This window comes from Choristoneura fumiferana, chromosome 9, assembly GCF_025370935.1.
Source record: "Choristoneura fumiferana chromosome 9, NRCan_CFum_1, whole genome shotgun sequence".
Taxonomy (NCBI): Eukaryota; Metazoa; Arthropoda; class Insecta; order Lepidoptera; family Tortricidae; genus Choristoneura; species Choristoneura fumiferana.
Genome location: NC_133480.1, coordinates 13,880,467 through 13,892,871, shown reverse-complemented (window position 1 = coordinate 13,892,871; position 12,405 = coordinate 13,880,467). Strand labels below are relative to the sequence as shown.

The 12,405-nt window shown below is 37.8% G+C and overlaps 1 protein-coding gene and 1 long non-coding RNA gene across 2 annotated transcripts in view; both read right to left on the bottom strand.

The window, feature by feature from the left end:
• slgA (proline dehydrogenase slgA) overlaps nucleotides 1–2,004 on the bottom strand; it is a 41,190-nt gene extending 39,186 nt beyond the window's left edge. Inside the window, exon 1 of the mRNA XM_074092503.1 lies at nucleotides 1,681–2,004. Coding sequence (XP_073948604.1) covers nucleotides 1,681–1,890 — 210 coding nt within the window. The 5' untranslated portion in view covers nucleotides 1,891–2,004. The remainder of the gene's footprint in view (nucleotides 1–1,680) is intronic.
• Nucleotides 1–11,656, bottom strand: part of LOC141431351 (uncharacterized) — a 56,017-nt gene extending 44,361 nt beyond the window's left edge. Inside the window, exon 1 of the long non-coding RNA XR_012451715.1 lies at nucleotides 10,088–11,656. This is a non-coding gene — a long non-coding RNA (uncharacterized lncRNA). The remainder of the gene's footprint in view (nucleotides 1–10,087) is intronic.
• Nucleotides 11,657–12,405: the final 749 nt, after the last annotated feature.

Sequence of the window (12,405 nt, the reverse complement as noted above, 5' to 3'; positions counted from 1 at the left end):
CATTCCGAGTTGTACATTATTGTTTCCCAACTAGGTCATAAACTACGTACTCAGTCAATCAATAGGAATCCTTGAGAACTTGCATAATTCCATTGAAGAGGCTGCCAAATTTTTAAAATAACTGTTGCAACTATGCCAGTTTTATCCCAGCGCATACTCGTACCTACTAGCGTTGCATGTTTTACATAATTATATTCTACCCGAGATTCGGCGTGAAAAACATTTTCATTTGTAACAGGTACCATCAGCCAAATATGTGGTCTAACATCCTAAAGCTGATAATCGTTTGCATGTCACAAAACAATAATGCGAATAGACGTGTCTGTCAACTTGAAAGTTCGACTTTAGCGACAGATTCATTTGATAGGAACTTGTTCGAAAATTGATAGACCTCTTTTTTGGCTGATGGTACTTAAAAGCTTTTGCCTTGCTCGCTTACTGTACTTTTTGTTGACTGTAGGGAAGGTAAAGCAATTTGATTCGTAGGCCAGCAGAGAACCGTATCGTAATGACATTTTACAGCAGTCAATAATCATTATTAAAGACAAATACAATTATTTACTATGATAAGGTTCCATCATGATGGCCCTGAAATCAAATCGTTGACTATACTTAAATTGTCATCCAATCTTCAATGTCTAGTCCATTCAACCACTAGAAAGTGAGTTACAATTCGAGTTATACATAAACATAACCTAAAAGAACAAGATAAAAAAATTAAACCTTGGAATTGTAATAAGTATTAGAGGAATTCCAGCTTTTTTTTTTCGTTTGGTGCGTGTTAAGAAAAAAAAATAGAGTGATGAGGTAGCAACCGATATTTTTAACAAATTAAGATTTGCAACTACCTACCAAAACTGGGGTAGGTAGGTATACTTTCTACATTCAGCAACTTTTAGTAGCAAGGAAGCTAATGCTTCTGTCCAATTAGTAAATAATTCAACTTTCGCGTCATTCAGTAGCAGGTGTTCTTACCATAAACTGATCAAAATTTAAGTAAAAAAATTGGAGCATTAATGAATTACTCCAAAGTCCCGTTGTGTCATTCGAACTTGAAAGAAACAGAAGTCTGCCTCAGTACCACTAACAATGGGTTTACATAACAATGGACGATATAATTCGCGTCACGCCACCACGTGGAACGGAACACGATTGTAACCGGCTAAATCATCGGAAGCAGTACGTCTCAATGCCCCTGCTCCCTCTTGTGCCTACATAATATCCCTGACCATGTCACGAGACTCAACCCAATCCCCTGTTAAAAATATTGTTTCCTTCAAGTTTTCGCTAACTTTAACATATTCATGTACCAGGACTACATAAAGTTGTAGCGGGTTGTCCGCTCTGGTGTCCCAACGTCTAGACACCCGCCTCGGAACGCATGCGCCCCTCTACCGATCAAAAATCCATTCCCATTCATACCCGTGCCACAGCCTAACTGCAATCACCGAGAACTCCCGTTTCTGACGCGATCGATCGCTAATAATGCATGGAATAGAAACGCTAAGCCTGAGAGTTAACGGTGCCATTGAACTCGCCGTAACTACCGCACAAAAAATACATTAAAAATCGAAACAGCTTCAAGGCCTTGAGTTAATCTCGAAGCTATTTCCGAACTACAGTTTACCGGCGTGCTGCAAACACTTACGTAAGATCAGCTGGGCATATCGATCAACTCACCATGTCGTTGTTCTCGACGAGCCAGTTGACCGAGCATATTTGGTAGACGAGGTAGGCTCGCACCAGTTCGCTTGTCTTCTTGCTTTTGAACGCATCTTTGGGACTGCTGAAGGAAAGATCGAGTTCGTCCCGGGCGGGCGGCGGCGGCGCCGAGGCCAGGGCGCGCGCGCTCCGAGGCGCGTTGATTGCCAACCGTCTGAGCAGAGCCATGGTCGAGCTCCACACACTGTTCACTGAAACACACGCGCGTCCGCCGTCCCCGGCTGACACCTGACAACTGTGACACTGACGTGCGGCGCTCGATACCGCGTCGACTGCCGGCGCGCGCAGCCCGTTCCAATTATAAATCCCACGGAGGTGTGTCGCCGGCGAGCGCCGCCATTGGCCGTTGCCTCGCCGGCCAGTATCGCAAAAAATTATAAACTATGTTGTTATGAACTCCATGGAGTTTCCCGGAACTGCAAAGGATCAGGAAGTCTTTGAACAGCTTGCTGCATGGTCAGGGTTGAGCTAGCTCCAATTCCCGAGTTACGTAACGTGTTTATAACCTCGCTTCCAGGGTTGATGTTACGTAAACGGGTGGCGGAGTTCAAAAACCGGTCGGCGGCCTGCCTCCACGCGATTACAGGATCGCAATGTCTGGAATTTAAAGTGTCGATGGAAATAAATTAAATTAAACGGCCTCAGTCTAGACTCTAAGACTGTACTGAATCGATTCTTCGCATCGGCAAACTGCTACTAATAGATTAAGCAAGTTACGATAAGGCGTAGGATTTCCTAAGATTTACCTACTGAATTTTATTCTTCTGAATCACGTGTTTTTTTGGAAGACTGGTCTTATTTTTTAAGTATGATTTTTAAGTATCGGCACTATAAATACTATAATAAAATACTAGAAAGTCGTTTTAGGTGTAATTATCTCCTATTGAATTATTCTTGTCTTTATTCTATCCAAAAATCAATCAATATCTTCCGCAACATTGTCCCACACTGAGAAGATCATGCTAGGTCCTGAGTTTCCACCATATTTAACATGCGTGTAAAAATATACCTAACAAGTTTCCCCATGATATTTTTGCTCGAAAGGCTCACACTTAACATTATGTTTTGTCCATCGATATATATGTATGTACGAAATATGTACTACTATAGGTACTAACGTAGAATGTATGTCAATGGTTTTGTCCTAGATATTTCGTAAGTCAGTGCCGTTTTCAATCGACTTCACAAAAACAGGAGGTTCCATGTTCGACCGTATGTTTTTTTTCTCTCAATACCTAGCTAATTTACCCTCGTATTCATTAAAAGTACCTAAGAAACCTGATGATTATAAAAAAATGTATATTCTGCGCTCTCTGACGAAGTCAACGACAAAATAACAGAATATAGCCCAACGAATGTTCAGTTAAATTAACATAAGCGTGACAAGGGTTTACGAACAAGGGGAGTACCCCTAAACGATTTCATCGAGGATAATAAAATTAATGAAATCGTGCAATAATAAGCTGATTAAGGAAAAATAGCAACATAATTTGTCACCACAAGTTATTAATGAGACGTGAAAAATATTGTATGACGATGACCTACTTATTTTAGGGTAAGTAAGCAAATTAGGTACCTAAATTTTATGAAGTACGCCACGCTCGGACTAAAACTCCAATGAGTTTAACAAGTAAGAACATACACACATCACACAAACCCCTCACCACCACACTACGCTGACGCGTTTCGAACTCAACCAAAATTCATCATCAGATCAATGAGATTGCTCTATTTTGGTGTCCCCACGCTACTTACTAAACAGCAGCAGTACAGGGCCTGAGATACTCCTGTTACGGGTGACCGCGGGCGGCGGTGATTGCTTCCCATCAGCTAACCTCGTTTCCCCCTCTTATATAGAAAAAAGATTAGCGAAAATATTTGTTACTAAAAGCTGCTTTAATATCCTATAGCTAATATTAATAGGACCAACAAACAAGTCGTAGGCAATTAGCTTAGCCAATTAGCAGGAAGGAAGTTAGCTCAAATAATAAACTCAGCAGCACACAATTTGGCCCTCTTCAGAGGTCATTCAGTATTACGTAAAATTACTAAAATTCTGCTTAAATGGCCCCTCATACAAAATTTTTGCCGCTTAGTATATTTTACTCCTTTCGGTATGGTTACATTTTGTTCCGTGATATAAAATACTGATGGTACTTGCACATTTAGAGGTTAAATAAAGGTACAATAACGTTTTACACACTCAAATTCCCGTGTGAGTAATAACCGCAACAATAATATTGAATGAAGAACGCAATGCCAACTTAAAAGTCGTAGCATAAAAGAGATCAAATGAACAGTCGAGAGCATAAATATCAGCAGGGCTACTACGAAACTCGAAACTCGAAGTTCGTATCGTACCGTCCCTCTCGCTCTCGTATTAAGTATCCTCTCGTATAAGTGTCAGAGGGACCGCACGACACGAGTTTCGAGTTTCGTAGTAGCCCTGCTGTTCAGTCAGCTATAGCGTGAAATATATGTATATGTCGCAGAGAAATGGACAAAATAGAGAATTGAACAAATCTCTAACATCGCTTCAATAAGACCTTCATTGCCTAGAAGAATACGCTACTACAAGAAACTTTGCTTCTTTATATCTATTTTTAGTTCCTGTACCCATTACGACAAGTCACTGCTAAATGTAGCAGAACGTTTCCACCAAAGATGTGCGAGGAATATTTTTCACAAACCAATGGAAACGTTTCATTTACCTCGCTTCGCTCCGTTTAGCTGTTTCCACTGGAGATGTGCTGTGCAAGGCTAGGTAAATGCAGCGTCTATTGGTTATTCAAAAACACATTCCTCACAACACATCCTCGCGCATCTCTGGTCGAAACGGAGCCTTATGTATCAACCCTGCATTCCTCATACGTAGCTCATACATAATTAAATGACAATAATGAAGTGGTCTCTCAAAAAGTAGCAATTCAAGTCAAGTGGCCACTCGTGATTTATGGCTTTACCCAGCACTTGTGTAGAGTGTACGTAATTCTATTACTAATTTGCTATTAATAGCATTGTCGTGCTGTTGAAGGAAACAACACGCAAATTTCCCTAATTTCCTTTGGATTCAAGTGGTTTTATACTAAACTTGTAGACAGGGAAAGCCTTAGGTTAGTAATATTACAAGGAAATAAAGTATGTTTCAATAAGTAGATCCACTTAAAGATTACTGCAGCAAAATGTCGTTGTCCTTATCAATTTTAGTCTTTGATGAACCATACTACTAGATTCAAGGTCACAGCTCTGAAAACGGCCAGAGAAATAAGAGCACAAAATAAATTTGTGCTCTTATTTCTGACAGTACGCGTCAACCAGAGCCAAAGTGCGGACGTGTTAAAATGCCACAATGTTCATTTATAAATTGCGGAAACAGCCACCGTAACACTAGGGTTCTGAAGGAATATCCTTCTTTAGGTAAGTACAAGTCAGTATTTTATTTAAAGTACGTAAAAATTGGCAGTTTACATTTAAAAATCAATAATTTATTGTTTGGCCAACCATCTTGCCAATAATCGGTGTTTCTGGAACAAAAAATTCGTAGAGTAGTTCTCATTTTAAAATAATTTTATTTTTTTTGTAGATTTCCTAGTGATCCTTTTCGCTGTGCGGAATGGACATCTATTGTCGCGAGAGAAAGAGAAGAAGAACTTTACAGACCGCACAAAAATTCGACTGTATGTTCGATTCATTTTGATAAATTTGACATAGTTGGAAATAGCCAAAGGCGTAGATTACGGAAAATGGCGATTCCAAAATTGCAGGTAAAGTTACATAAATGTTTAAAATAATATAAGATTAAGTGTGGCGAGGTGAAGTGAAGCTATATTATTAAAGAAGACGTAAAGCTTCAAGTTCAAGCCGTATGATATTTATAATATTGCCGTTAATTGCAGATTCTCGTGAAACAAAATACAGTGCACAGAATTAACCGAATCGATGACGTCAAATCTGGTAAAACATTTATGTTGTCTTTTTAACCCCTGACGCAAAAAGGGGGGTGTTATAAGTTTGACCGCAATGTGTGTCTGTGTGTCTGTCTGTGACACCGTACGTAGCTCTTAAACGGGTGAACCGATTTGAATATGGTGTTTTTAATTTGAAAGCAGGTTTTTGAAGTGTTGTCAATCACCCATTTTCTAATTAGTTAACTTAATTCAGTTAAGTATCTATAAGAACATTTCGTTTCATGACAATATTTGTATATGTAATTTTTTTGTGTTATATTTCTGTGAAATAAAAAACTATCTGTCTTATAATAATTGCGACTCCATTATTACCCTGTTCCTAAAATAGAATGACATCTTTTTGAAACATGAATGTTCTTTTGTTAATCGAACGTTTTTGCTTGTCTTATGACGATACGTCGTAAGTATTATATACAATTACTATTATTTGAATCTTTGTTGCTTAGACTTAAGGTATATATTTTAAATTAATTTAGAAGGTAAAACAGATATATAGCTATGAGTATAAGACTGTCTATGACATAAGCAACACGGCCACTTTTTCGCTTTGATTTTGTATGGGATCTTGAATCTAGTAGTATGGTTCATCAAAGATTTTAGTATTCATTTGACGCATTTGGAAAGTTTTGGTCGCAACTATTTTTTACTCAACAACGGCAAAGACGAAAGAAAATGATTTTAGCAGTCATATGTATATGTATGTGTGTATTTATAATATACTAAGCGACAAAAAATCTAGCCCTCAAATGTATGCAGAAATAGGTGATTTTGTACCGCTGAGTATAGTAACATCACAACCAAAATTGTTTTGTTTTACTAACTTTCGATGCAGGCACACAGATGAATCAAAGTACCAATGTTGTGCCAATGTGTCCTTTATTAGTTGAACACAATTTCTTTAAGATTCACTGACATTTGGACTAGAAGTCACTAGTAACAGAATTTTATGCGGGTTTAGTTACATTTTAACTAAACTGAAGATATTTTAATCCTACCAACTTTTAATGTTATTTCAGAATGGGATGATTTTCCTATTATCTCAGATGACAGTAAATCAAACATAAAATCGAGATCCCCATGAATCGATTTGACAAAAAGCATTGTCGAAAAACAATTATAATAAAACAACGAACATTATATCATGTATACATAGATACTTTTATTTGAAAAATACTTCGTGTAGCTAAACTAATCACATATGGCATTCTACATCCCAAAGATTGTATTTTTACAAAATTCACTTATTGCAAATAAATATAGCAGCAAAATTCAACGATATCTCATCTGATCGCCACGAACACACGGCTACGTATATTTACACCTTCCAATTTAGAATTTATTATGTCCGTTCACAATCAAGCCAAATTATTTACACGTATTATAAAGTCACTGGTACTTCTCCTACAAAACTGTTCTCTGGATACTACACTGGATCATGCGATCATAAAAAAACCGACCAATTTGGAGTCGAACTCCCGCATCCTTTGGGCGCGGAATAAAGTTTTTAATAGGTATCAAAATTATAAGAAATCTAAAAGTTTTTACACGCACGCACAGCGCGCAGAAAGATACTAAACATCAAAAGAATTCAAACCGAGTAAATTCAAATATAGGCGGTCGACAGAATGTAGGTACATGTTTATTTTTCGAAGGTGCCGAACTGATAGGGATTCTTTATACGATCTTTTATTTACGTGTTACATAGGTTTTATCAAAAGATTGTGTTTTTAATATTGTACCGCATTTTTTCTGAATAAATCATTATTATTATACTTATTATTATTATTATTTAACTTGCCCTGTTTGTTCTTGATGGATGAAATCTTGTAAGTTCATTTTCACCCACATCCAGTGGTCGGATTGACTTCAAATTTGGTTTACACAAAGTAATTTCGATGACAATCCAAGTACAGTCAGCAAAAAAGCTTGTATTAAAAATGTTACTTTCAACAGAAACTTATTTGACTCTTCAACGGGGGCGAAGCTGCGGGTATAAACTAGTATATTTTTAATCCAGTGTAGAAAAAGAGACAGCTCACACAATGTACGAGTACAATTACACATAACTACAAACTAACTATTGCTGTCTCGTGGTGTTCTCCCTCACAGTATAACAAAATGATGTTATGATGTACATGAATTATAATTATTTCTCTCATCAATAAAATGCGCTCCAACTGAAGCTAAAAAAATATTGCAAAGATTGTACTTAACCCGTATACAAAGGGAGTAGACATTACAGAGATAGAACTTAAATGTGTTCAGAACAATATTCATTATCACTATTCATTTCTCAGTGTGATTGGCGAATTAAGGAAGTACACAAAACAAGGAAAGAAATATCACTTGGCCATGAATTAACCTGTCCTCTCCCAGAGGCACAAATTTGTGCCCAAATTCCTTTGATCCTGGGAGATGACGGATTAAATCGAAATACCTTCTCTCTGCTTAGTCTTAAAAAATGTTTAAAAACAATTAATTTTTCAGTTCTTCACGGTTATAAATTGTGTATTTTTAAAATACTTGCTTTTGATTGGTTGATTTTTACCAAATGACATCTGTCATAATATACAAACAAACGGAAACGCCTTAAAACTGAAACAATAATGTGATGCGGTTGGTTAAATAATGTTAACTCTTAATTAAAATTAAATGTAAAAAAACAGCACTTTACATTTGAGTATAATAATAAATTCGCCTCATTTATTGGCAAGGAATCAAAATGCAAATACTCTGCACCTTCGTTGGGTGTAAACATATAATTATCGTGTTGTATACATAATTTAACATAACTTAATAAATCGATAATATTCAGGATGACAGCGGAAAGAATTTCCCTTATAATAATCCGTATTGAAGTTGACTATTCGTTCGACCACTCAAAAGGCACCATTGGGTAGTACTAATGTGGTGTCCATCGTGGCCGATATTATGGTAAAACAAACACGTCTAAACATATCCTTACATACATCTAATTTATACCAAGGAAACTTACATCTAAGATCTACAGCTAGTATGTACAATTTTTATGTTAAAAATGATATTTTTATTCATAGAGCCACACACCGTATCACACGCGGTAAAGTAAAAATAAATTTGACACTTTTTATCATTTATTTATTAATAAATTTAAACAAATAGAAGCACGTCAACGCATCGCGCAAACTGACCAATATGACAATGCCCCAAAGCACTTCAGTCGGCGATCAACCAATCAGGACAGCTCAGCTGGTGAATTGACGAATTAAATCGCTGATTGAAACCAAAGCGCACTTCACATCGGTCAACTCATTGGAGGATAGCATACCGCGTCACAATGGGCAATTATTGCGAGCAGCCAATAGTGTTGACATTAACCACATTCGGCACGAGTTTATAGGTTATGGCCACTTATTCCGACCAACATGTCTCTGGCTATACATAATTTTAAATGCCGCCTGGAATGAGACCTGCGGGGCTACTACGAAACTCGAAAATCGAAGTTCGTATTGTAACGTGCCGCTGCCGCTTATATTGTTTAATACGAGAGTGAGAGGGACGGTACGATACGAACTTCGATTTTCGAGTTTCGTAGTAGCCTTTATTACGTGGGAAAAAGTGCATTCAGTTTTAGGACGAAGCAAAGTACATAATTATGAAAGAAAGAAAAGAAAGAAAGAAAGACATTATGTCTGTGCCTAAAACCGTAAATATACGACGTAACGCCGTCGTAATTTTTGAATTTACAAATTGAATAAGTTTGTAGAAAAAGTCGTTTCTAGAATTATTATTTTTTTAAGACAAAATCGATCGTTCTGATGTAAAAATTTATCAAATAACCAATAATATAATAACCATTTCGCTGTCAACGGAAACGACTCGGTCTTGCCACAGCTTTAGGTTGCGTTTCAACGTGCGAGGATGCATGGCAAGGAATGTTTCTCATGAACCAACGGAAACGCTTCATTTACTCTTTCCACTAGCGCTGTGCTGTGCGAAGATAGGTAAATGAAGCGTTTCTATTGGTTCATGACAAAAACAATCCTTGCAATTCTCTGGTGGAATCGCAGCCTTATCCTCATTTTTATAAGTAATCAAGAATGCATAAGATGAAAGAATTGGATCAATATTCAGCGTTTTTACGGCGTTTTTTATGTCATAATTCTGTCCGCAATTATTATTTAAAAGAGTTTTTATGAAAAACCATGGACAGTACAGACGCCAAGTGTAGTTCGATCAAAGTCGTTGCGACTTTGTCCTTCCGTTGTGGTAATAATCGTGCGCTCTAATATTCTACCAATGAGGGTTTCTTAACAGGCGAAAGATCGCTAGATAGCGTTAGTAGCAAGAGATCCGTTTGACGTTACAATCTTGCTAACGATTGGCGCATTTAGTTATTTGGGCATTTTCACTAAAACATGTACCTAGCAACGGCATAGTTAAGGAAAAGTTAAATATTGTCGGTTTTGTGACGATTTATTCCAAATTAACTGTAGGGGAAAATCGTCACAAAACTGACAACTTGTAACTTTACGCCGTTGCTAGGTACATGTTTTAATTAAAATGCCCATTTAACTAATCACAAACGTGAAGCATTGTCAGTTGTCAAACGGACCTTACGACACTAGCGCCAACTAGCCTGTCACAGAAACGGGTGACACCTTTTCCCGGCCCCAATAACACCGACATGGAAATACCGGCCCTGTTTTTTTGTGTACACGCCCATAGAAACTGACAGGAGCTTCTATGGGCGTGTACACGAAAAACAGGGTCGGTATTATCCGGGCCGGGAAAGAGTGTCACCCACAGAAACCTCATTATACGGGTGTGGCCTGTAATATGAGCAAATAATTAAAACATAGATAATACTCCTCAAACTGAGCAACATTAGTTCAGCGACTTTTAAAAATAATCAGTTTTTTTTTCAATTTTTATTACACTTTTGTGTTCTGAGATGGCGTACATTGATAGCAGTATTTAATTTGTATGATAAAAGGATAATTCAAAGACTCCATTATTTTTAAAAGTCGCTGAATTAATGTTGTTCAGTTTGACGAGGACGATCTATGTTTTAATTTTCTGCTCGTATTACAGGCCACACCCGGTACATCAGAGGATTTCTTATCTATGAAATAAAAATGTGGTGACGGAGTAACAAAGCAATTTGTTTTAGTGGGTAACACTATACCTGCCCGAATAATACCGACATGGAAATACCGATATTTCGTGTACACGCCCATGGGTGCGCCAAAGTTCATATAAAATTGCAAATTCGATTATTGAAACTTCGAAAATGTATCTCATACAATTTTACATCCTAATGATCATTATACATTTTTATTTGAGAGAATAATCATTGGAACTCCGAATTTATTATATTCATAATAGCATTCAACATACCTCTACATACCTCTATTAATACAATTTATGTATATGTCATTATTCAACATATCGATATCAGGCAATAACATTTCATTTGTTATTATATATATTTTGGAATATACCTTTGTTTATTCCTAATCTATTCATACATAAATGAAAGTAAATTCAAAACAAGAAACTAAAAAGCCAGAAAAGCCAGTTAGGTTAGAACTGTGACCTTCAGAAAACCTTAATGCTGCCAAAAATGGGTTAGGTTAGAACAGCGACCCTCACGAAACCGAAATCCTACCAGAAAAGTTAATTAGGTTTGAACTGCGACCCTCACAGAACCGAAATACTGCCAGAAAAGTGGGTAAAGTTAGGTTGCAACTGCGACCCTCACAGAACCGAAATCCTGCCAGAAGTGGGTTAGGTTAGGTTAGAACTGCGACCCTCACAGAACCGAAATCCTGCTAGAAAAGTGGGTTCATCATGTCAGCCGAAAGAAGTCTACTGCTGGACATAGGCCTCCCCAAGGCTCTCCACTCAGACCGGTCTTGTGCTTTCCGCATCCACCGCGATCCCGCGATCTTAACCAGGTCGTCGCTCCATCTTTGTTGGAGGCCTACCGACAGCGCGTCTCCCGGTCCGCGGACGCCATTCGAGAACATTCTGACCCCATCGGCCATCAGTCCTGCGAGCAATATGCCTCGCCCACTGTCACTTCAGTTTCGCAATTCTTCGGGCTATGTCGGTAACCTTAGTTCTACTGCGGATATCATCATTTCTGATTCTATCCCGCAGAGAAACCCCGAGCATAGCCCTCTCCATAGCCCTTTGAGTGACTTTGAGCTTCCTCATGGGGCCCATCGTTAGCGCCCACGTCTCAGATCCGTATGTCATCACAAGCAACACACACTGGTCAAAGACTTTTGACTTCAAACACTGCGGTAATTTGGATGAAAACCATTCGGAAACAATTTTCGGAGAAATGACGATTTTGATTACAAAGCGGTATTATTATAAATAATCTAATAAAAAATTGTATATGAGCCAATATGGACCCGACGCCCATACAAACTGACATCAGTTTGTATCAGTTTGTATGGGCGTGTACACAAATAATCGGGCCGGTATTTCCAAGTCGGTAGTATTCGAGCCGGTAAATAGTGTCACCCGTTTTAGTTCGCGAATCTCCGCACACTAACGCCTGATTTAATTACTATTCTTTAGATAACTTTTGAAAGCTGTCATCACCTTACAATTTATAAAATTAAATGCTTCAATGGATTCGCGCTGTCATTGTTCATCCACCATTACCTCTCATATTTCGTTTTCTATATTTTTCTACCGTACAACGGCAAAACCTACTAAA